Consider the following 25,296-nt stretch of genomic DNA (forward strand, 5'->3'; position numbering starts at 1 on the left):
AGAAAGTTATTCAAAAGCCTGTTTTTCAAAAGTTTTGCAAAAGCAACGGCATTTGGTAATGTAAAGATGTCGATATTAAACAAACAACTACAACTGGAAAGTCGTGGCCTAATGGTTGGGAAGTCGTGGCCTAATGGTTGGAGAGTCTGACTCCTAACCCTAAGGTTGTGGGTTCGAGTCTTGGGCCGGCCTGAGGTGCCCTTGAGCAAAGCACCGAACCCCCCAATTGCTCCCCGGGCGCCGCAGCATAAATGGCTGCCCACTGTGCCGTGTGTGTGTTCACTGCTGTGTGTACACTTTGGATGGGTTAAATGGAGAGAACAAATTCTGAGTATGGGTCACCAAACTTAGCCGCATGTCACTTCACACTTCACACTTCAGTTTTATAACCTGATCACTTCAACAAGAATGTGAGAGAACAGGTTTTTTTTTGTTTTGTTTTTTGCTGACACAAATCTGGGGGGGCACGGTGGCTTAGTGGTTAGCACGTTCGCCTCACACCTCCAGGGTTGGGGGTTTGATTCCCGCCTCCACCTTGTGTGTGTGGAGTTTGCATGTTCTCCCCGTGCCTCGGGGGTTTCCTCCGGGTACTCCGGTTTCCTCCCCCGGTCCAAAGACATGCATGGTAGGTTGATTGGCATCTCTGGAAAATTGTCCGTAGTGTGTGATTGTGTGAGTGAATGAGAGTGTGTGTGTGCCCTGCGATGGGTTGGCACTCCGTCCAGGGTGTATCCTGCCTTGATGCCCGATGACACCTGAGATAGGCACAGGCTCCCCGTGACCCAAGAGTTCGGATAAGCAAGGCAAGGCAAGGCAAGTTTATTTGTATAGCACATTTCATACACAGAGGTCATTCAAAGTGCTTTACATAGAAATTAGAAAACAATTTATAAGAGAGAAAAAAAATAAAAAATATAGCGGTAGAAAATGAGAAATGAGTGACACAAATCTTATGTAACTGTTATTATCGTGTTTATAAATCACTTGGATAGCTAGAATGATTAAAACATGCAGAAATGTAGGAAGGTCAAATGATCCCTAAAATATACGTAGTATCATGTATTATTGCTACAAAAACTCGCTTAAATTGGACATTTTGGAAAATTTTCCTGTATAATAGACATATGAAAGAGTTTCTAGACCTTTAATAATTACAGGGTTGTTCAAATAATGACAGTATATGTGAATGTTTGGTTGTGAAATTGAGCTATAAAGGAAACTTTGGATGTACAACAAAGACCAGCTTATCAGAAAGAAAGAACTATTATATAACAGTAAATATTGAAATTCCTTTATTCGTTCATTCTGACTGAATTAAAAGAACTAATGAAAAGGCACAAAACTGTAAACTATAGTGCATCTACAAAACAATACAATATGTAGTTTAAAGATATTGATTGATAAACCGTATTTTATTTGCTCTCTATTTATGCAGTATACATACATACATAAATTGTTAATTGAAATGTTCTTATTACAGAAAATGACTATATTCTATTATATTAACAATATAATGGTTTGTTACAAAATGAAGTGAAAATTCAGCTGGACGTTGCTCGAATAAAATCTATTTTAATTTAGAGACTCAAGCTTACTGTATATTTTCTCTAGACAAGAAGAATTTGATTAAAAACATCTGATCAGAACATTTCATTAGAAATAACAGGGTTATGTTGGGGTTTAATTCTTGGTTCTTTAATGAAAATAACATTATTAGTATGTGAAAGGAATATTGGAGGTCAACAAACTCTGGTACTAATATTTTCATGGTCTATCTTGGGTTTAAGTATCTAACTAATGAGTAGCTCACTATTACAGGTGTTCTAATAGCAGGGATGAGCCGGTGATCATATTGAAGGTTCTTGTGATTCAGATAGGAACCTCAGTTGTGATGCACACTGGAGTGGAGTATGTGCTATTCGTAGTGGAGCTCTTGGCAGACACGGTGACGCAGTAGATCGTGGCAGGTTTAAGGTCGCGGACATCTGAGGCCTCACCTTGGACAGTAAGTACTACACTGAAGGGTTGAGATTCATTTTCTTCCCTCACAATCAGGGTGTAATAACTTGCACCGTTGACTGGTGCCCATTCCACATGTAGGGTCACGCCCTCGACAGTCGCATTCAGGATTTTAGGCATTGACAGCTCACCTGTAAATAGTTAAAATTGAAACACACTTTTTTGTTACTGATCTAATGTCAAGTATAATGTCATAGGTATAATTTATGTGTAAGTATGTTCTCACCTCCATCCTCTTGTCCAGCCAGATTCTTTGCCTCTCGCAAATCTCTCCTACGACGGCCTGACACAGGGCCTGCAAAATACCAGGTGAGTACACGGGAAATACACACATTTATAGTAAAGATAGTATATCGTGTCACGGTATATCATGTATTCAATGAAATAATCATATATCACGTAAGTGCGTGGGTGAATCAAGGACCTGTGGTGTTTGAACTGTACACTGTGCAGAAACCTGAGGAACGAGAGAGAGAGAGAGAGAGAGAGAGAGAGGGAAGAGAGAGAAGCATAAATTTAGGAAAATGTTAACCACAATTAGACAGGGTTAGTGTTAGGGTTAGGGTTAGGGTTAAGGCGTGTTCAATTTCAATGCATTATGTTATAAGTTACAAAAAGAAAATCTAGAGCTGTAACTAACTTCTGCCTTAAGTCGCAGTTTGCATAGATGTGCATACATTTGCATAGCGTTACATTACTGGCTGTAATTTGCTTGTGCAGTGAAAATAGTTTTAAACTAAATTTCAATTAATGTTTGGTAAAGAATGTAGTAGTATTTAAAAACTCAGGACAAAAGATACTAAACTATAGCTATACCTGATATATCATTTGTATGTATAATATAATATATAACTCTTCCCTGAAAAATAATGAGGTTTGAAGTTTTCACCTTCTGTGATGTGTAATGGTACTTTACATTGACTTTACTATGTTTTTGTGTTGTTATGATACCTGTAGATCCATTAACAGCAACGGATGACGCTCCGTATCCTGCTCCACTCCCAGCAACAACCTCCACTGAGAAGGAGATGTTGCAGGGCAGCAAGAACTCGAAATATGTCTGGTCTGTCCAGTAGGACGCCACCTGCACGAGAGCGATGGGACCGTAGAGGAACTGGCCGTTGAGTTTTGCCAGGTACTGGACAGCCAAGCAGCTCACAGTGCTCCAGCTCACTCTTACCAGTGAGGTATTTTCCATATTGCGAGTGGCTACGGTTACTGATGGTGGGGGACACGGCACTGTGTGAGGCAGGATAGAGAGAGTTAGAGTCTAGACTTTTTTCATTAACATATTCTAGACAAAATGGTATTCTGGGTTCTCAGTATCATAAGAAATAATATTTCCTTTGTTTTAATAAATTCAACAGAAAGTAAAAAAGTAGAGTCTGGTGAGAGAACCTATTCCTCTCTGCACTATTGAACTGCGGGAACTGTTGCACACTGCATCTGAGGCTTGCACACTGAAGTTATACGTTGTCCCACACTGAAGCCCTGCTATGGTACAGGAAGTATTTGTGGTGATGCATTGACGTTTGTCCCCTTGTGCGTTGACTGCCAAGGCAAAGTACAACAACGAGCCCCCACTGGTGGACCAGGAGAGTGTAGCTAAGCTGTTTCCACATGACACGGACACATTTAGGCTCAGAGGTGCACATGGAGCTGAGAATAGAGAAGCACACATGCTAAGGTTAGAGAAAATTTAGACAGGAGTTACAGATGGTCATAATATTAGAAAGACAATCTAAAAATGTCTATATTCATGCTGTGTTCCTTCTGAATACAGTGTTGTTGGTCCCTTGACATCCTTTTGTGTAATCTGTACTTAGAGACGACATTGTTTACACTGAGATTTGTAATGAGAATTTGATTATGTCTTACTTGTGAGGAAGGTGAGGGCCTGGCTGGCAGGGCTGGTGCAGTTCCCATCCGAAGCGATCAGGCTGAGCGTGTATGACTGGCTGCAGCGCAGGCGGCTCAGGGTGCAGTTCTCCCTGCTGCCGCTGCAGTTCTGGACATCGCCATCCCCCCCAGTAGCTGTTAGATAGTAGGACTGAGCGAGGTTAGATGGTGCCCAGGTCACGAACGCACCCTGTGTGTCACACTGAGGTGTCACACTCAGTGCCTGAGGTGCACACGGAGCTGCGGAGGAAAAGAGCACCAAGACGCGACGTGAGACGAATGAATCGCTCAACACTGACTTGTTCCTTTTGCTCTGTACAGTCTTCACAATTGCACAGCACAAAATTTTAATAACGGTGTAAATTGTACTATCATAAATATAACTGCTTGTGTGCCAAACCTGATTCGTGCGCAGTCAGAGAATCACTTCACAATGAATCAGATAATACAGAATTTTTTTGACTTTAATGAATCATTTGAACGAGATTTCTTTCTCATCTTTCTCATTCAGTGAAACACTGTTGTGTTTATTTGTCATTGCATTACTTTGTGTATGTACATGTATTTGTGTATGCGCAGTACCCGTCTGGAGATGATATGGAGAACTGCGGAGACTGTTGCATTTATCCGAGCTGGTGGAGATTATGATGGCGTATTTCATTCCACAGCGAGCACCATTAAGCACACAGGAAGTACCGGTGCTGTTACACTGAAGGAAGCTGAAGTCCTGCCCCTCTGCTGTGACAAGGAGGATGGATGAGCTTGACTGGGTGAGCCAGCTGACTCTTATGGAGCTGCTACGGCAATCCGTCACAGCGCTGATGCCCTTCAGAGAGCAGGGCCCTGCGGGATAACAGATGGGATGACACCATGAATATTTGTGTGATAGCACTGAAACGCTATGAAAAAGTCAGATCACATAGCAGATCACACATGAACACAAAATTATAACGTGTCAAAAGTCATATTGCTCCCAAGCTAGTTTACCTGTCTCGATATTGAAGGAGTTGTTGTATTGCCCGCTGGCACACCAGGAGTTTATGGCAGTAAGTTGGAAGGTGTACTGCGTGCCGCACAGTAGGCTGGGGACATTACAGAAAAGGTCAGAGGTGCTGCAGTTGGAGCTAGCGCCGCCCCCTGATACCGCTAACACCTGATATGACTCTGCACCGGCCGCTTTTTGCCACGACACCCAGACTGAGTTGGTCACGCAGTCAAGGTTGCCGCTCTGACCCTGAGGTATGCATGGAGCTACACACACACACACACACACACATTTGAGCAGTTAAAAAAAAACCAAAATAAACATTTCATAAATTGTCAAGTGATGTTGTTTTGCTGATAAATTACTAGGATTTTTATAAAAATTGCTGCAGGTTGTTTGTAATTTTCTTTTTTTGGCTGCAGTCACTTTAGAGACAGAACTAAAAATTGTACACAGCCAAATAAACTCTGCCTTCATGTGACTTTGCTTTGGCTTTAAATCATTTTCAGAGTTTTCGTTTACATCGACATGAACGTTTGTTTCTGTGCTAACCCTCTCCTTCTCTTTGTTACCCAGCTGCCTTCACCTATTCTTTGTCTTGTTCTTTAGTTGTTTAATTAGCTTTAATTATTTAAATATCCTGTCACATCACATTGTACCATTGATAAAGATACTAATAATATTCATGAAGACGGCAAAGTGCTAAGCTGGTGACTATAAACTGGTGGCTCCATTGTGTGGTGTAGCCGTTGTAGCACAGATACCTGTTGAAACAAGCTTAGCTGCACTGGGTACACTCTGACAGCTGCCCCGAATTGCCCTCACTGTCACAGACAAGGACAAACCACAGACCAGGCCTCTGATTGTGCAGCTTATGCCCGATGTGTTACAAGACAGGCTGGTGTTGCTGCCCCCTGCCTCCACAATGAAGTATTCTGCATCTGGATTGGCGGACCAGGTTACAGTCATGGCACTGGCTGTACAGTTCATCTGAACTTGCACATTCTGGGGAGCACAGGGAGCTGGAGAGAGAGGGGGAAACCAATTAGGATTCTCAAATTAGGCCAGTTGCAAATCAACAAATTGTTGTCATTGAGTAACTACTGTGTCTCAGACTCAGTATTTTATTATCCAACAGTTTGATGGTTAAACAAGGTCAAAAGATCAGATCAGGTTCCTTACCCGAGCGTAACTGAGTGGTAACACTCCTGGCACTACTGCATGTGTCATCCATAGCGACCACAGTGATGTTGTAGGACGTTCCACAGAGCAGCGGGCCAAGGGTGCAGGAAGGCAGGCTGGAGTTACAGGAGACAGTGTGAGACCTGTTGATGTTCACAGCATCAGCCCAATATCTCAGCGCTCCACTGGATGACAGCCAGGTCACAGCTGCTGAGTTAGAGTTGCAAATCAGGGAGGCTTGCACACCGGTGGGCACACAGGGGACTGAGGAAGAGTTTGGAGAGGAAGAGAAAAATAGGAAACAAATTAGTAGGTTAATGTTTGGAGTCATGTAACTATTTAAAAAAAAATTCTTTCAGTGAGCAGATATACTAACATTTGTTAAAAGTGAGAAAATCTTGATTCAATTGTGAAATAAACTGATTCTAAGATATGTTTATAAAACAAAGGCACAAGATGATAACATGTATTATGTAAAGCTAAAAACAAAAAGTTATGGCAATAAAACAATTGTAACTATTAAACGAGATATAACGTACAAACTGTGTCGTTAAATAACACTTCAGAGTTATTAAACATTCACAAAATCGTGATTTTGCTCAATTGTAATAATTTTCCATGCAAATACTTTTGGAAAAACTCAGTAGTTATGTACCTGACTGGAGATTGACTTGAGCAGCGCTGCTGTTACAGCGGCCATCCTGGCCAACAGCAGTGAGGGTATAGAGTTGGCCACAGTTCAGATTGAGTAATGAACAGTTTGTGTTGGTGGTGCTACATTGTGCCTGGGTTCCGTTAGCTCCCACTGCTTGTACCAGGTAGGACAAAACGCCCTGTGCTGCTTCCCATGACACAAGTCCTGTACCGGTCCAGCAGTCCATTAAGGCACTGAGAAACTGTGGCTTACATGGAACTGACCAATCACAAATAAGTACAATTCAGTTTTCGGTATCAAAATATAGTCAGAAATATAATCTGTCTACTATATGATCAAAATTTGAAAGGAAGCATTCATCCATACATTCATTTATTCATTCAGACAATGGACAAAAATCCTGATAATTTATTAGAGTCATGTGTGTTGTACCTGTGTTCAGCTGAACACTGTTGCTGTACAAGCTGGTGCATGTGCTGTCAGAAGCCGAGACAGTGAAGCTATAGTTCAGTCCACACAGTAGCCCAGTGAACACACATGTGGTGCTGTTACTGTTGCATGATGATGGAAAACCTCCACTACCCTGAGCAAGGGCTCTGTAGAAAGTGGCTCCACTGCTGGGCTGCCAGGTCATGGTGACAGCACCAGAAGTACAGTTCAAAGTGGGGCTCAGAGGGGCAGGGACACATGGCACTGTAGAAAACAGAAGTACTAAAATATTGAAATACTGGTATTTGAGATGCACACACATTCAAGCACACCACATGCTCTGAAACTAATCATAAAGAAATTCCTGTTTTCAAAAATTTGTATAATCATTGATGCAATGGCAATTTCTGTGAATAGACATTATAATAGGAATCTCTAGTGTCAGCATCATGTGTTGCATCATGTGGGTCTGTGAGCCATCTTACCTGAACGCAGCTGTAGGACTGGGTATCCTCTCACACGGCATTTGTTATTAATAGCAAACACGCTAATGTTGTACACATCGCCACACAGCAGGTTGGACACATTACAAAAGGTCCCAGTGGTGTTACATCCTGTCATGTACCCTCTGGTGCCTAGAGCTTGGACTTCGTAGGACTCTGCCGCACCATTACGATCCCACTGCACCTGTGCTGAGTTGGCTTGGCAGTTCATGCTGGAGTTAATCCACACAAGAGGACAGGGTGCTGATGGAAGAGATAGAGATTAAACATTTCTCCTTGACATTTAGTACATACATGCTTGATTAGTAAAGTATGATCTCTGCAATACCTGATGCAGCCTGCACAGCAGTGCTCTGGTTGCTGCTGCATTGATTGTTTGATGCTGTCATGGTTATGCTGTATATCTGACCACAGTCCAGTTGCCTTAGTTCACAGCTGGTAGAGTTTGTGGTACAGGATGAGTTCTGACCAGGTGGAGCTCTGGCAAACACAGTGTAATAGACTGCACTGCCGACAGAAGTCCAGTTCAATGACAACAAGCTGGAGGTACAGTTCAGCTGCACGGAAGCAATATCAGGTCTGCAAGGAACTGAACATGGAAGGAGACAGGACATTAAATTTTCAAACATTCAAACATTATAAAAAAATAAGACACAAACATTTTCTTAAAATCGATCTTAGTCGACCTTAATGTGGACATACCACTTTAAAATGGGTGTCTTCTTTATCTCACAGCGCTACCTTAAGATTGCTCTAGTATCTATCTCATAAATACTGCCTTAAGATGGCTTAAACCTTTCATATATACCTGAACCGAAGTCCACTGGCTGACTCGGTAAACTAGAGCAGTCATTCCCAACGGCCACCACCTTTACTGTGTATACCGCCCCACAGGTGAGGGCCTTCAGAGTGCAGTATGTGTTGATACCAGAGCTATTACATGCAGCGTAGTCATTGGATTTGCTTGTAGCGTAGACAAGGTAGTACTGTGCACCCAGGCTGGCATTCCATGACACTCTGGCTTCGTTTTTGGTGCAGTCCATCACCACAGAGACACCCAACGGGACACAGGGAGCTGGATACAGAAAATGAACATGTGAGAAGTCTTGAACCTTGGAGTAAATGTATAAAAAAACCTGCATCCTTGTAGCTTAACATGTTAACATGCTTGACCTTTAAGCAGAAATTACAGAGGCTTACTATAATCAACATGTGTCTGACCTGTGTTGAAGTTTGTCTGACTGCTGGGTTTTGAATTGCACAGCTGACGGGATGCAGTTACACTGACATTGTATTTCTGTCCACACTGCAGTGTTGCAACGCCACAGCTTGTAGTCGACGACATGCATGTTGTGACTTTGCCATCTGGGCCCACCATACTGGCCATATAGTAATTAGCTGTGTTCGATATTCCCCAGGTCACTGTAGCAATGTTGGAAATACAGTCCACAGAAGTGGAAACAGCAGTAGGGGGACATGGATCTGCAGGGGACACAGGAGTGTAAATAACTTTATAGCTCACCTTTCAATTACAGCTTAGATTAAAATAAACCCTGGTTCCTCTGACAGAAGAACACCTTAAATAAATTTATACAGCTTGGTATAACAGATAGAATTCTGCTTTAGTCCCTTTATATTCATTTTGCAAATAATAACTGGGTCCTAGACAAATCTATATGCTTCTAGATCTATATGCGAACATGTAAAGAGTTGTTGAGTACACATTTTTTTTCCCTCACAGTGATCAACACATATAAACCAGGCCATTTAGTCCCCTGAATACCTGGCATAACTAAGTTGGGAGAATTGGGGAGAACAAAATATAGACTGATCTGAGGAGTACAGGGGAAAATGTCGATCTATTATTTTGTATGATTCATGACCTGAATATACATTTAAAGTAAAGTACATTTAAAACTATACATAATGTCTATTTTATGAGTTACTGCAAGCTAAATGTTGTAGGAAATTGGTGTTCATTCATGTTGTTGTTATGCACACCTGTCTGCAGAACAGAGGTGTTGCTCGGGCTGCTCCTGCACCCTTGCCCCACACTCAACACCTTGAAATAGTACTGCTGTCCACACTGGAGATCTGAGAATTGAGCGATGGTTGTGTTGGTAGTTTGCCCCACCTGTTGGCCGATGTTGTTTTCAGCAGTTACCACGTATGATTGAGCAGCCTGACTGGAAATCCAGGTCAGAGATGCAACCCTTAGGCTACAGTCCATAGTGGTGTTTAAAATCTGGGGTATACAAGGAGCTGCACAGGATAAACACATTTTTGATTAGAACTTAGCTTATAGTGAGACCAGCCACTTGTCATTAATATTCATAAAGCAGACCTTTTGCATTTATTGATATTCAAAACCTTTCCTTCATTACTACTCTCATTAGACATAGCTACAGTTTAAAAGGTTTCAGCATTACATTTACAGCATTTAGCAGACGCACTTATCCAGAGCTACTTACATTTTATCTTATTTTTATACAACTGAGCAATTGAGGGTTAAGGGCCTTGCTTAGGGGCCCAGCAGTGGCAGCTTGGTGGACATAGGAATCAAATTCACAACCTTCCGATTGGTATCCCAACACGTTAACCACTAGGCTACCACATCCCCATTAGCATAATTCATACAGAGAAGAAATTTGGCTGGTTACTACAAACAATATGTCATTTTTGTTGAGCAAAACGGATGTCACGTGGAAGTTGTAGAACTCCTCAGAGATTTGCTACAAGGCAAAGCAGCCATTATTTTTTGCACTTATCATTTGGTAGTAATATTTGCATAACAATTTTAGCAGCACCATTCTGTACTCATTTATTCGATTACATTGCAGTGGTGGTTTTGCCTTCTTGCTAGCCAGGCAGATGTAATCTCCTTATTAAATAAGCCTTAAAGCTCTTATAAAATGGTTGGAAGGTCTCACCCATGCGGATTGTAGTGTTGTTACTAGGGATGCTTCTGCAGCGTAGGTCATTTGCAACGACCCGGGCTATATAGGTCTCCCCACACGATAGGTTAGTCCAAGTACATACTGTTGTGTTTGACGTGCAAGTGTAGGTGCCGCCTAATGTCTGTCCCTCAGCAACTGCAGTATAAGACACTGCACCGTCACTGCCTGTCCAGCTGATAGAGGCGATGTTGTCCTCGCACTGAATGAAGGTGTTCACACCAATTGGTACACATGGCGCTACAGAGAAAGGATCAAGGAGTTTATTGAAACGGGAGTATTGAATTAAAGACTTCTTAAACACAGTCTCACCCTAATCTTAAAATTAATAATCTCAGTTGTATCTAAAAACTGCTGCTGTATTCATAAAAGACTGTTCTTATCACATTGAGAAAGGATTTTTTGTGTTAGTACATGGAGTGATATACTGTAATATGCATAAAGCAGTCATGTTGTACCAGTTGAAAACTTGGCGGTGGCACTTGTGAGGCTCTGACATTGATCATTGTTCCCCAACACGCTAAAAGTGTAGCTCTGGCCACAGGAAACCTCCACCTGCAAGCTGTTCACGAAGCGCTGGAAGGTGTTGGTGTAGCCCAGGTTTCCACTGACCGAGATGGTGTAACGTAGTGCACCATTGGCATTGGACCAGTTCAGCTGGAGCGTATTGCTGGTGCATGACCCAGTCACGATGAGGTTCTGTACCTGGCAGGGTTCTGAACAAAGTTTAGATGATTAAAGCCCCTTGATGGACATGCTTAAATATAATTTGCATGCAATAATAAAATCAAGAAGCAAAATATTAAAAAAATGCAGCCAGGATAGAGAGAGACCTGTGGTGATGTTGACAGGTACACTTAAATCACTTGCGCACTGTTTGGTAAGAGCTCTAACACTCAGGAAGTATTGTACTCCGCACTGCAGCCCACTGAGGCTGCAGCTGTCTGAACTTGAGTTACACATTGCAGAAGGTCCTCCACGCTGGTAAGTAGCACTGCCCAAGTAGTACATGACTCCTGGACTCCGTTCCCAGGTTAGCAAAACTGTGTTAGTGCCGCACTGTACGTTTGCACCCACATACCGGGGCACGCAGGGTCCTAGAAATCATAGGCAGTTATATTACCATTATATACAGTGTATGAGTTATTGATAACCGATTTAAGTTCAAGTGTAGGTGGATTTTCGATTCTAGTTAGTCAGAAGATATTAATTAACTAACAGAAAGAGCTGACATCTAAAAGAGTTTTATTCCTTACTTAAGTTGCTCAAGGCTACGACTTACGGCTTTGGAAGGTGATGCCAGTATCCAGGCTAACAGAACCCGCACTGTTTAAGGCTGTCAGGTTGAGACTGTACGTTTGTCCACACTCCAGATATGAAATGTTACAGCTGTTCTGTGTTGTGACACATTTTAATTGGTTCCCGTTGTAGCTAGTAGCGGTAAGTTCATAGGATGTTGCTCCATCACTCCAGGCCCAGCTCACAGATGCTGAATTATTTGTACACTGAACTGCTACGGCAAAGCTGGTTGGGTCTGGCAGGCAGGGGACTGGACATAATGACAAGTCAGGGTATCAGTAACAGCAATGCTGGACACATTCGTTTTATTATAAATCTACCATCTAAAATGTTATATGCACATACTGTGTCTTGCCACTAACCTGTAGTGATCAGAGCTCCTACACTGTACGTGCTGTTGATTCTGGTGCCGATTGCCATAACACGGGCTACATAAGTTGTCCCACACAGGAGTCCTTGCACAGTGCATGATGTCTCTGTGGTCTGGCAGTAAAGATTGTCTCCCCGGTGTCCCTCCAGCATGGCCTGGTATCTTACTGCCCCAACGCTTGCCTCCCATGTCACCTGCCCTTGGTTACGTGTCGTTCGGGTTGCCAGGGCAGTAGGTGGACATGGCTCTGAAAAAAAAGCACATTTTATGTTTCTTTTTGGTCTGAAATTTTCAACCCCAGATAACACTTACACAAATCACTGTTCCTACTGTAAACCAATATGCTCTTATATGTAAGCACATAAAAAAACAACAACAACTGAAAAGTGCTACTTACATACCTTCAGACTAGTACTGCTACAACTACTGTACCTTTTAGTGCTGTAGCAGCTTTAAGTCTGTAAGTGTGTTCCTGTGAGACCTGCTTTTCTAAGCGATCCGAGTACCAGTACTTCCGGTACCGGGTCTCAAAGTGTCCTTTTTTTCCCATAGACTCCCATTATAAACTTTGGAGGTTTATAACTCGGCAAGCTTTCGAACTATCTACACCAAACTGCTCCTTTATGGTGATACTCTGAACAAACTTTTAAAGTGATGTACCGACTGGCCTTTCGGTTGTGCCGCAGCCCCGCCCCCAATATATGCAAAATCAAAAAACTTTTTACAACATGGACATGTGACATATCAAAACACTCAGAACAATGAGGGGAACTTCCTCACATGTATTCTGATGACGTCACGTGACGTCACGTGATGTCACATGAAAATAAAAAAATTGCACAACATGGGCATGTGATATATCAAAACACTCAGCACAATGAGGGAAACTGCCTCACGTGTATTGTGACGTGTATTGTGCTCATGTCACGCGACGTCACGTGAAAATCAAAAATTAGCACAACATGGACAAGTGACATATCAAAACAACCAGCCCAATGAGGGGAACTCCCTCAGGAGTATTTGGATGATGTCACATGCTTGTCTCCGCATACCTCCAAATGTTTTGGCAACCTAGCTTTTTGTCCACTTGTCTCCAAAAGCAACACTAACCCTTATGTCCACTTGCCTCCAAAAAGCACCATCCGTTGCGAATACTTGCACCGTCAAAGCCAACATCAAAGTTTGTCGTGACGAACTTTACAAATCTAGTTTTGTTTTGTTTTTTCAGTGTAAATTTCAAACATTGGCACAGGTTCACAGTAAGATGCGGAACTTGACTTTGACTTGGCCGCCATTTTTAACCACTCCTATATTGCTTTACACTTGTCTTTGGGGCTATTGTCCATGTGCAAATTTGTCCCATGATTTATTTATTATTATTTTTTTGTATGTTCTCATTCATTCTGCTCCAGAAAAAATGCTCCAGAAAGATCTGTTTAATATGGGTTGGCTGACCCCCTAACCTGTGTTGAATGTAAGCGTATTGGACGGGACCCCATCCTGGTAGATATTGCTGTAGGCAGTCAGAGTTATGTTGTAGCTTTGGCTGCAGTTCAGTCTGTTGAGCACACACGAGGTGTCAGTGGTCGAGCAAGATGACTGTAAGCCCTGCAGTGACACGGCCCGTGCAGTGTAGTTATCAGCACCTCGGGTCGTGTCCCATAGGAGCAGAGCGACAGGTGGTGTGTAGCTCACACTCACTAGCAGTGGAACACATGGTCCTGATAACACAAGATAAACTTACAATTAAAACATTTTCCTAGTCAATATTACAGTGAAGAACTGTTTTGCACTGTAACAGCTGAAGAATATCAGGCCTTGACATTTATAAGGATATAAGTACAGCAGAGTAATTTACAATGTAATAAGAAAGGAATAAACATCACCTGTCTGAAGGTATCGAGTCATGGAAGCAGAGCTACTGCAAGTGCTTCCAATGGCCTGGACTGTGACATTGTACTTGTCTCCACATAACAGATTGTTCAGGATGCAGTTTGTCTGATTAGTATTGCAGGAGACACTGGATCCTGAGGTGCTGCTCACCGCTATGGTCTTATACCTCAATGCACCGGCACTCAAAGACCATGAGAGTATAGCTGTGCCTGTTAGAATGTCCATCTGAGCCAAGATATTATAGGGAGCACATGGAACTGTAAGAAAACAAAAACGAACATAATTGATCAAGAGTGATTGGTATTGTTTGGTGTGCAGAAATGAATGGCAAAACCTAACCCTAACCCTAACCCTCTCATGTTTAAATAGATGGAGTTGAATAACATAGAAATAACATATAAATTATTTTACTACCCCAAACTATGGACAGAAAGCCCTGCTCCACCCATAAAAATGTGTGATTATTACCTGAGTCTATGTTTTTAATGCTGCTGTTCTGGCTGCTGCAGGACGAATCAGAGGCGACCACGCTTGCACGGTAGATGTTTCCACAGGAAAGCCCACTAATGCTGCAACAGTCAGAAAGGCTCTGGCAGTTAGTGGAGCGCCCCATGCTGTCCATCACGGTGGTTGTGTAAAACTGTGCCCCTGAGCTCTTGTTCCAGGACACTGTCAGGTTGCGCGCTTGGCAGTCCAAGTCCAGGATAACGTTTTGTGGAACACATGGTACTGAAGCAGAGAAATTATAGAAATACTGATTAGTTTTAATATGAAATATCAGGAAGCTGAGAGTAGTAAGTCTTGTGCTTCTGTCAGTCCAACTGAAGCAGGTATGGACTTTTTATCTGCCGGTACAAGTGAGCATGGCATAGCCTTTTTACATGTTGGTACCAGTGAAGAGGTTGGCCAATGTGCCCCATACAAGTAAGTGAGAATGTTTATATGACTCAAACAAAAAAAAATTACTTCACAGGCTTAGATCTTAAAAATTAATTTGTTAAATTAGATGTAAGTAGGACAAACATATACACTCTCATGCACTCTCAAAAGTGAGTATGAAGGCATTGTGGACTTTTCACCTGTCTTGAAACTTGTTGGGGGACTCGGCAGGCTAGTGCAGGCGCTGTGTCGTGCCACCACTGTAGCTGTGTACTGCAGGCCACACACCAGGCTTCTGAGGTCGCAAGTTCCATCAAAGCCGTTGCAACTGTCTGTGAATGTTCCGTTTATGCTTACAGCGTTTACTGTATAGAGCTGACCTCCTGCGCTGCTCGTCCACCCCACTCTCGCAACATTATCAGTGCAACTCACACTGGCATTGAGGCCTGGTGGCTGGCATGGTGCTACACATGCAAAAACATGATTAGGTCAATGTGAAACAGAAAGCATTCCTAGGAAAAATTGATATATTATGATATAGGATGTGACTTCAGTATGTAAAGGTTATAGCAGATTATACAACACTAATTTTATATTCATAAAAAACCCACACATTTTTATTGGTTAGTTGTTTTTAATGTGTCTCTCTAAAGCAGAAACTGAATGTTCGCCAAAAGGTATACTTGAACTTTAGATATTAGAGGGGCCATGTGTTTGTTTTTAATTGTTATCCTATGAATTTTTCATCCATCTCTTATGTTACAACCTATGTGCAGTGGCCTGTACTTCAGTAATTCAGTATTCAGTATTCTAATGCATAGAAGGTGGTTGAATGAGAGAGGAGGAGGGCAGATGTCTGTGTGAGTGTGTTACCTGTCTGTACCATTATGGCCGTGCTCTGAGAACTATTACAGTTTCGTCCTGCTGCAGTGACAGTCATCATGTATGACTGACCACAGGGAAGGGATCTGACCTCACAGGACGTGCTATTATTCAGAGTAGAACAGCAGGAAGCCACGCCCACCAGTGGCTCAAGTGTGGCTGTATATGCGAGAGCTCCAACACTGGGCAACCACTGCATGCTCACTGTCCCCGTGGCACAACCCACCGTCGCATTCACACCCTCAGGGGCACATGGTACTAAAGCAAGAGACAATAAAAGATTTTCATTTCTGTAAAAATATGCGTACATTTTTCTTTTTACAATTTTTTATTCTCTTTTTGTCTCTCTCTCTCTGTCTTCCTCTTTGTGTCTCTCACCTGTCTCAGACTGTATGGTGTTGCTGACTCCACTGCTGCACTGTGTATTGTTGGCGGTGAGGCTGAAACTGTAATTCTTTCCACACTGTAACCCAGCGACTGCACACGTGCTGTCACTGGAGTTGCACTGAAAGCGCTGTCTGTAATTGTCTGTTGCCAGAACAGTGTAATACGCTGCACCCGCTGATGTGTTCCACGCCACCCAAGCTGAGTTGGACAGGCAGTCCATCTGCACACTTGTCAAGGTGGGGACACATGGAGCTACACATACAAAAACATGTAGACATGCTTCATGATAAAGTGTCACCGTTTAAATACTGAGTTTTCAATAACACTGAAATCCACACAGACCTGCTTGAATACTTTTAGACGCCGAACTGACTCCATTGCAGCCATTTTGACTTGGTATTACAGAAACGATGTAGGTTCTGCCACATGGCACACTGATGGTGCAGGATGTGGATGTGCTACTGCAGGTGTAAGAGACATTTGAAGAAACAGCCTGTGCCAGGTAGCTGACTCCAGCCGTGCTGGAGGTCCAGTTTACTGAGATAGTGTTGGAACTGCAGATTATGTTTGTGCTGACGGCCTGAGGAGGACATGGAGCTGGAGACAAACACAAAAATTTTAATTAACAAACACTGAGACATGACTCTAGATGAATTTGCACCCTAAATCAAAAGAAGTATCATCGCTGAAGGAGATGTACTGTAATCATGGCTGTATATTCACCTGAGATGGCACTTTGTACAGAACTGCGGCTGCTGTTGCACTTATCGTTCTGGGCTACCACTGTCACATTGTAGGTCATACCACAAAGGATATTGGAAACTGTGAAGAAGAGCTTATCTGTAACTTGGTAAATTATTTGACCAACACTGGTCTCCACCATGGCTCTGTACTGAGTGGCTCCTCCGCTCTGCTGCCAAGTAACGTTAAGCACTGTTGATTGACACGCGAGTATCACCTGGATGTTCTGAGGCACGCAGGGAGCTGCATTGGTAAGGTTAGATAGAGGTCAAGATCATTAATATATCCTCAAGACTGGTGGTCAAAAGTATTCTGATATAAATGATTATCTGAGAATGTAGATGGTATCTCAAAAATGGTGATCCTTCTCACCGGTTTTGACAATCTGGCTTTGGCTCTTTGGTCCTATACACGTTCCAACCACTCCTGACACATATACCTCATATGTCTGTCCACACTGGAGACCAGGAATGTCACATGTTGTCCCATTGCTGCTGCAATTGAACCTTTGTCCCATGCTGCTCTGAGCAACAGCCAGGTAAGAGACAGAACCCTGAGAGGTCTGCCAGGATATGGACATAACATTTGACTCACAAGGAACCTGGACAGACACCAGATTTGGGGGACAGGGGCCTATAATAATATTAGGAAAAGAATAGGTTATGTTATGTAAGTAAAAATTGTATACACATCATTTCAGAGGTTTAATCTTAAAAAGTCTTAAACTTTGACATTAAATTTTTATATTTTAAGGACCTGTTACCTGAGGTAACGGGCACCCACCCCTGGGCAGGGCTGGGGCAGGTATAGCCCTGACCGGTGACACGGATATGATAGGACTGAGCACACTGCAGGCGAGCTATGTTACAGGAAGATCCAGTTGTGCTGCAAGTCACACGGTCATTCACATCCATGGCATCAGCTGAGGCGTTGTAATAAAGAATGCCATAACCAGGACTCCATGAAACAACAGCAGAGTTACTACTGCAGTCCAGCAAGACACGAGGAGTCGACTGGGGACATGGCCCTGGACACAGAGAAAATAGGAATGAAAAAGAGCTAAATATTCCTTTATCATCCCACAATATTTCTTCTGAGCACACATATAGTTCGTTTTTTAAACAAGTTTATACACTATTTTCATTCTCAGTACCTGTAGACACGTTGAAGGGTTGGCTGGGCTGAGACCTGCAAGAACTATTCTCTGCGACAACTGTGATATTATAGTCCTGACCACAGCGCAGATCTGAGAAATCAAAGGTGGTGTCTGTGGTGCTAAAGTTGGATTTGTATCCTTGACTACCCACTGCATAGACCACATACTTTCCAGCTCCACGGGCTACGTCCCACCTTACAGATGTAATTGAAGTATCACAATCGTACACTGCTGTGACATAGGTAGGGACGCAAGGAGCTGAAAGAGACAAAGTAGTGGGTTAAGGAGTAACAGTCGAACTCTCTCACGAGGCATATCTTACTTTTATGCAGCTATCACTTTCTCTTTTTTTCTCTCCATTGTTCTGTATATGCAACTCTTTCACTAGTAGACAGGTATCTCTATATCTCATTCATTCATTCATTCATTTTCTACCGCTTATCCGAACTACCTTGGTGTCACGGGGAGCCTGTGCCTATCTCAGGCGTCATCGGGCATCAAGGCAGGATACACCCTGGACGGAGTGCCAACCCATCACAGGGCACACACACACACTCTCATTCACGCACGCAATCAGACACTACGGACAATTTTCCAGAGATGCCAATCAACCTACCATGCATGTCTTTGGACTGGGGGAGGAAACCGGAGTACCCGGAGGAAACCGCCGAGGCACGGGGAGAACATGCAAACTCCACACACACAAGGCGGAGGCAGCAATCGAACCCCCAACCCTGGAGGTGTGAGGCGAACGTGCTAACCACTAAGCCACCATGATCCTCTATAACTCAAATGTATTTAAATTTTTCTTTCTTGTGGGTATGCATTTATCTTACTGGTATGCAGGTATCATTGTCTCTCACCTTTGTCCAGATACTGTACCTCTGTCTCTCACCTGTATGCAGGTATAAATGTCTCACCTTTGAGTAGATATCACTGTCTGCCAACATTGCATAAGTATTTTTGTCTTTCACCTGTGGGTGCAGGTAGCTCTATTGCTAGCCTGTCTACCTCTGTTAACTTTACCTGTGATGAGATCCACGGAGCTGCTAGGCTGGCTGGTACACTGTTGAGTAACCCCAGTAACACTGACTGTATATGCCTCTCCACAGCGAAGCTGGTTGAAAGTGCAGGATGATGCTGTGGTGCTACAGTTCAGCACACCTGTGTTGTTCACTGCCAACACTTTGTATGACTGGTCCAACCCAGTGGTGTTCCACCATACACTAGCACTGCTGGTGTTGCATGCTAGAGCAACGGACAGGTTCTCTGGTTTACAGGGGGCTGATTGAAAAGAATAGGAGAAACCCACAGTCATACAGACAAAAATATTTGAATGACATTAAAGGTAGATTAGGTGGCCAATTCCTGTCTTTCTTTAGATTCAAACCATCCACGGTGATTCTATGCATCTCTGGAGGTTTGTACCTGTCTGTACTTGTAGGTCAGAACCCTGGATGGTGCATTGAATGTTGGCGGTAGTCACAGCAATGCCATAAGTACGTCCACATCTTAAGCCCTGGATAGTACAGGAAGAGCTGCTGGTGTTACAGGAAGGTCGTGTGCCATCAGTGCCTATAGCGAGTGCAGTGTAGCTTTTGTTTCCAGAAGCAGGCCACTGCACTGCCAATGAATTGGCACTACAATTAAGCTGAGTCTGTACATTACTGATCAGACATGGTGCTGTAGGGATAGAAAGGAGAAAAAATAAGGAGCAGAAGGGAAAATAATGAAAGCAAATTTGTTGATAGATTTAGCCTAGTAAATGCCTAGCCTGAAATGACTACAGTCTTTAGACTTTATTTGTGATAGACCTAACACGCTTGAACAGATGTGGCCTCTCATGACTGTAAACTGGTCTATGACTTGCTTACCTGACGAAAATTGGACAGTGCTGTTCACCGTGCTGTTGCAGAACCCAGTAGAAGAGATTACAGTGGCTGTGTATGTGCGTTCACAGTCCAGCTTCACCACACAGGAAGTAGTGCTGGATGTACAGGAAATGGAGCTACCATCACTGCTCACCAGTGTAGTGGTATAAAAGAGGGCACCGGCAGCACCAAGCCAAGTGAAGTTACCCACGTTTGTGCCACAACTAGCAGTAGCCGCCAGCCCGTAAGGTGAGCATGGAGCTAAGCAGAACCAAAGAGGACACAAAATTGAATAACTGCTGTCTTCCTAGGACTAAATATCCCAATGTCAAGCAAGAGGCATACCTGTACGAATCTGCACTGGTGCACTGTACTGGCTAATGCAGGTGTTGTCCTGTGCTGCCACCCGCACTGTGGATAGCAAACCGCACTGAAGGTAGTTTAATGTGAAGGATGTTGCCGTGGTGTTGAAAGTGGAATTTGCTCTATTGTCCAGCTGGGACGACAGGAAGTAGGTGACACCTCGCCAAGGGCTGGGGTCCCATGTGATGATAATGTCATTGGTGCCACACTGAGTAACTCCAGCCAGGCTGGTAGGGGGGCAGATAACTGGAGAAAAGGGATGTTGTGATGTTACTATTACTACAAGCCTGGACAAAATTTGCAAGACTGACTGTTTGATGATAGTTGTGCCATCATTGTCATTATTTTATATAGCTCTACTCCTTTTTTTCACCTGATCTCAGTAGCACAGGTGTGCTCTGGTCACTGCTGCAGCCACGCTGTACAGTAACGACTGTGATACTGTAATTCTTTCCACAGTAGAGATCCAGGAACGAGCAAATGGTCCCATTTGTGGTGCAGTTGTGCCTGAAGCCATCTGAGCTTATCGCTGTGGCGATGTAGCTATCGGCATTGAGTGCGGCAGTCCAGCTGACAGTGCCAACATTATTTTGACAGAGCAGGGATGCCTGGACTCCAGTGGGTGGACATGGACCTGATGCCAAAAAAATGGTTTAGACTGCAAGTCTTACTGTGATCATAGCCTAAAGCATATGGTGTTGGGAAGCTCACTTGTGTGTGTACATACATACCTGCAGTGAAGGTGACAGGACTACTTGGGAACCCATTGCATGTGTCCGAAAATGGTGTGACCACAAAGCTGTAAGTCTGTGAGCAGCGCATGTTGGGTATTTGGCAGTAGGTATTTGAGGAGCGACAGTATTTGACATCACCATCTCGTCCCAGGGCAGTGACATCATATCCTATAGCAGTAGGGCTTAGTGTCCAGGTAACTGAGGCTGTGTTATTTGCACACTGCAGACTGACAGACACATTCTGTGGAGCACATGGCGCTGGAAAAGAAGTGTTGAATGAATAAAAAAGAGAGAAAGGACAAACCATAAGAGAACAGCTAGCTTTTTCACATGTCTGCATTATATTGAACATAGTTATGCTATTTTAACCACTTAAGTAGTCCACGTGTTTTAGTGTGATTTAGTGCTGGATGTTAATTGGTATTGCAGCATTATCGTTGATCTTATTACCAGTCTGCATTTGGGTCCTAGCTACATTGGTACTGTTGCATTGTCCTGCCACAGCCCCCACGCTAACATTGTACAATCTTCCACAGAGCAGAGATGAGAATGAGCAACGTGTCTGGTTGCTAATGCAAGAGTCTGAGTGGTCCTGGGTCTGAATACGGGACATGAAGCTCTCCCTTCCCAGACTGTCATTCCAGCTTAACACTGCCATGCTTGTTCCACAGGTGTAGTTAGTGCGCACTGCTGCAGGAGTGCAGGGAACTGCAGCATAGAAACAATACATAGAGTAGAGTAATGAGTTACAGTTTACAGCTGTAAACAGCTTGTCAGTAATATAACCTAATCTGTTTTTGTCAGTAGTCTTACACATATTCCGTGGTATCTGTCTATGAGTTAGTATTACCTCTTCATCCTAATATCACCCTATGTCACTACTGTCACCATTATACATCATTTGTATTGTTTTTACCTGTAACAATGCTGAGAGGAACACTAAATGTGCTGTTACACCACTGGCTGTAGGAGATGCCTTGCACTGTGTACCTCTGTCCACACCACAGTCCCTGCAAGGTGCAGTTGTTATTAGCTGAGCTACAGCCTACTGAATGGCCGAGTGTAGAGGTGCCATTTACAGTAACACCCAGAGCATCCTGCACCATGGTCCAAGAGACCAGGACTTGATCGCTGACACAGCTGCGAGGGACAACTTGCAGCACAGGAGGGCATGGGGCTGAGACAGGTTGAGGAAAACAGCATATATTAATAATAATATATACATTCATGTTTTACTTATAATAATAATATTTTAATGTAAATCCCTTGCATAATTTTTGCTTAATTCCTTTAGCCCTGTCTCTTATATCTCTACAGCTCCATATTTACAGTTTTTCCTATGTTCTCCTATGTTCTCCTATCTTTCCCTTTTTTATCTCATTTCGTACCTGTTTTCACTGTTGTTCCCACCAATGGGCTACTGTTGCAGGTGCCGTCATTAGCAACCACTCTCATATTAAACACCGTTCCACATTGCAGCTGTGTGATCGTGCAGGTTGTGTTGGAAGACAGACAAGAAACAATGGGAGCTGTCTGGCTCTGTGTGTAGGCTTGGGCAGTGTATGTAGTGGCACCAGAGCTTGGTTGCCATGATACAGTAACAGCATCTGAGCCACATTGTACCTGAGCAACCACGTTAGAGGGGTCACAAGGTCCTGTAAAAGCCAGAGAGTCAAGTGAGCACAAAGAAGGAAGTATTTGTTTAGTATTTTTAGTCCTTGTGAGCTCACACACCTGTTGTAACAGTGATAGCTGTGGTGGCAGTACTGTTACAGATGTCGTTGATTGGGAAGACCTGGAGTCTGTACGTCTGAGCACAGGTCAAGCCAGTGAAGTCACAGGAAAGTGCAGAGGTGGAACAGGATTGGGTTGAGCCACTCGGGCTGGTAAGGACACCAGTGTAGGACAGAGCACCCGCCGCCTGAGTCCAAGAGGCCTGCACTATATTACTGACACAAACCACACTTGCAGACACAGAGGCAGGCGTACATGGAGCTGCAGAGAGAGAGAGAGAGAGAGAGAGAGAGAGAGAGAGAGTGAGAGAGTGAGAGAGAGAGTGAAAGTGCTTTCAGAGCACTTTCTAAACCAATCAGATTCTAAAAATAAACAACTATTTGGTATCATTTATGAGGGTTGAAGTTTACGTACCTGTTTGGAAGACCTGACTTGGGCTTTCCGGTCCAGTACACACTTTGTTAGCAGCCATGACAGTGAGTGTGTAGCTTAGACCACATTGCAAACCTGGTACGTCACAGCTTGTGTCAGGTGAGTTGCAGCCACGCAGAAGTCCATTTACAGGTCTGACCAGGGCGCTATAGCTCAGAGCTCTGGGGCTCGGGGTCCAGGTCACACTCAGCGTGTTGGTAGCACAGTTTAGGAGTTTTGAAACGGTCACCGGGGCACAGGGAGCTAGAGTATAAGGTCATATTACTGACTATATATAATTCCAACTTGAAGTAATTTGGTTGATATGAAATCATGTAAGTATCTTCGCTATTTTCAAAATACAGGTTAATTTTTTTAAATAAAATTATATTATAAGTGGTATAATACATGGTAATAACAAGAGAATTATATAAATGGTGAAATAAAAACAATATATTATATTATTTAATTGAATTTTTTGTTATTTTTAATTAAGAAATTTAAAGATGACGTTGAAAATGAGACAAGGTGAAAGTTATGAAGTTTACCAGTGGACTGTATGTAGATGTCACTCTCTGTGCTCCAGCACACTCCATCACCGGCCGTCATTCTGATTGTATAATCCTGGCCACAGTGCAGGCTTGTATACTGACACCCTGTAGAGGTGCTGTTACACCACGCTATGTGGCCGTCTGTTCCTACAGCCTTTCCTGTGTAGGTCATGTTGGTGGAGCTCGAGTCCCAGGTCACCGATACGCTGTTAGTGATGCACGCAATCGTACTGCGTATGTTAAAGGGTGCACAAGGTCCTATGAGGGAGAAAACAGAGCAAAAAGTTAATAAATAATTATAATGACCTAAAGTAATTAAAGACAAACCTGTTAGCAAACAAAATGTCATCATTAAAAAAATTTATAATTTAATAAATAGTTAGTTACTGTTGAATTATAGTATTTATTACCAATTACAAGTCTTAATTACTGACTCATAATATACAATGTATAGTATAAACTGTTATTTCATGGCTATTTTCCAAAATGCATTCACACACACACACGCACACACACACACACACACACACACACACACACACAGACTCGCACACACATATACACACACACACCTGTCTGCAATGTAGCGCTTTGGCTCTGGGCACTGGAGCAAGTGTCGTCAATGGCCACCACACTGACACTGTACATTTGACCACAGCGCAGATTAGTCAGACTGCAAGTGGTTGTATTAGATGAGCATGTTGTCTGGTGACCTTTGTTGCCCATGGCAATGACCCTGTAAGACTTAGCACCAAGACTGCCTTGCCACATCACTGTTGTTTGATTACTACATGTCTTTGCAACTGTCACGTTGGTGGGCACACATGGCACTGAGAAGGCCGAAAGATCACAAAGAACACAAAAAGACAGCATGTAAATAAACAGAGGTTGATGTTTGGCTCTTTAGATTAGTGCTAAAGGTAAAGTAGCTACAGTAACAAATAAGAAAATTGTTCTTCTTTAAGTTTTCACATAAGCAACTAAAGGTTCAAATCAGCTGTTCAGAAATTCAGTATTGTTCAGTATTGTCTTATAGCACTTATCACAACAATTATGGAGATCATATACTGTAATAGCCTTATGTATAAAGCAAACAGTTACTGTGGAACTTCGCTCCCTCAAATGCCTTTGTACAAAAAATAGTAAAGACCTAACAGAAAAGTTCACTGACCTTCTTTAACGGTCAATGGCTGACTGAGCATGCTGAAGCAGGTGCCATTGTAAGATCGAACCCGTGCCACGTAAGAATCACCACATGTTATAGTGCTGAGGCTGCAATTGGGACTGGTTGAGTTACAGAAAAGCTGTCTGCCACTGCTGACAGAGACCAAACTTGTGGAGTATCCGTTGGCACCATATGTCTGGTCCCAGGTCAACTGGAGAACACCTGAGCTACAAT

At 43.1% G+C, this 25,296-nt stretch overlaps 3 protein-coding genes across 3 annotated transcripts; all 3 read right to left on the reverse strand.

Annotated features, from left to right (window-relative positions):
* Nucleotides 1-1,686: 1,686 nt before the first annotated feature.
* LOC132862574 (fibronectin type III domain-containing protein 7-like) lies at nt 1,687-6,201 on the reverse strand. The gene is made up of 10 exons (XM_060894646.1): nt 6,086-6,201; nt 5,668-5,925; nt 4,906-5,169; nt 4,501-4,761; nt 3,898-4,158; nt 3,418-3,678; nt 2,971-3,258; nt 2,444-2,476; nt 2,246-2,314; nt 1,687-2,150 (listed from the first exon to the last, which is right to left on the reverse strand). Exons 1-10 carry the CDS (start codon nt 6,135-6,137, stop codon nt 1,870-1,872), a joined length of 2,028 nt encoding a protein of 675 aa, XP_060750629.1. The 5' UTR covers nt 6,138-6,201; the 3' UTR covers nt 1,687-1,869.
* Nucleotides 6,202-6,732: 531 nt separating this feature from the next.
* Nucleotides 6,733-11,637, reverse strand: LOC132862544 (fibronectin type III domain-containing protein 7-like). Its single transcript, XM_060894605.1, has 10 exons — nt 11,460-11,637; nt 11,085-11,342; nt 10,603-10,866; nt 9,674-9,934; nt 8,894-9,154; nt 8,481-8,747; nt 8,001-8,261; nt 7,655-7,915; nt 7,173-7,433; nt 6,733-6,998 (listed from the first exon to the last, which is right to left on the reverse strand). Exons 1-10 carry the CDS (start codon nt 11,635-11,637, stop codon nt 6,733-6,735), a joined length of 2,538 nt encoding a protein of 845 aa, XP_060750588.1.
* Nucleotides 11,638-13,753: 2,116 nt separating this feature from the next.
* On the reverse strand, nt 13,754-19,086 carry LOC132862545 (fibronectin type III domain-containing protein 7-like). Its single transcript, XM_060894606.1, has 12 exons — nt 19,070-19,086; nt 18,231-18,427; nt 17,841-18,104; nt 17,450-17,710; nt 17,060-17,320; nt 16,679-16,933; nt 16,328-16,588; nt 15,941-16,207; nt 15,268-15,531; nt 14,657-14,917; nt 14,182-14,445; nt 13,754-14,016 (listed from the first exon to the last, which is right to left on the reverse strand). The coding sequence occupies exons 1-12, from the start codon at nt 19,084-19,086 to the stop codon at nt 13,754-13,756; spliced, it is 2,835 nt and encodes a 944-aa protein (XP_060750589.1).
* Between the last annotated feature and the right edge of the window lie 6,210 nt (nt 19,087-25,296).

This window comes from Tachysurus vachellii, chromosome 19, assembly GCF_030014155.1.
Source record: "Tachysurus vachellii isolate PV-2020 chromosome 19, HZAU_Pvac_v1, whole genome shotgun sequence".
NCBI lineage: Eukaryota > Metazoa > Chordata > Actinopteri > Siluriformes > Bagridae > Tachysurus > Tachysurus vachellii.

Excerpts from the sequence above, each read along its gene's own strand:
- LOC132862574 (XM_060894646.1), bottom strand. The coding sequence starts at position 6,137 with ATGGATGACACATGCAGTAGTGCCAGGAGTGTTACCACTCAGTTACGC. Across the intron at positions 2,477-2,970 it reads TGCTGTTAATGGATCTACAG|GTTTCTGCACAGTGTACAGT; the intron begins GTATCATAACAA and ends CTCGTTCCTCAG. Across the intron at positions 2,151-2,245 it reads GGCTGGACAAGAGGATGGAG|GTGAGCTGTCAATGCCTAAA; the intron begins GTGAGAACATAC and ends AACTATTTACAG.
- LOC132862544 (XM_060894605.1), bottom strand. The coding sequence starts at position 11,637 with ATGTACTACTTGGGCAGTGCTACTTACCAGCGTGGAGGACCTTCTGCA. Across the intron at positions 11,343-11,459 it reads ACCTGTCAACATCACCACAG|AACCCTGCCAGGTACAGAAC; the intron begins GTCTCTCTCTAT and ends AACTTTGTTCAG. Across the intron at positions 8,748-8,893 it reads TCAGACAAACTTCAACACAG|CTCCCTGTGTCCCGTTGGGT; the intron begins GTCAGACACATG and ends TTCTGTATCCAG.
- LOC132862545 (XM_060894606.1), bottom strand. Across the intron at positions 17,321-17,449 it reads AAGCCAGATTGTCAAAACCG|CTCCCTGCGTGCCTCAGAAC; the intron begins GTGAGAAGGATC and ends TTACCAATGCAG. Across the intron at positions 16,934-17,059 it reads TGTACAAAGTGCCATCTCAG|CTCCATGTCCTCCTCAGGCC; the intron begins GTGAATATACAG and ends GTTTGTCTCCAG.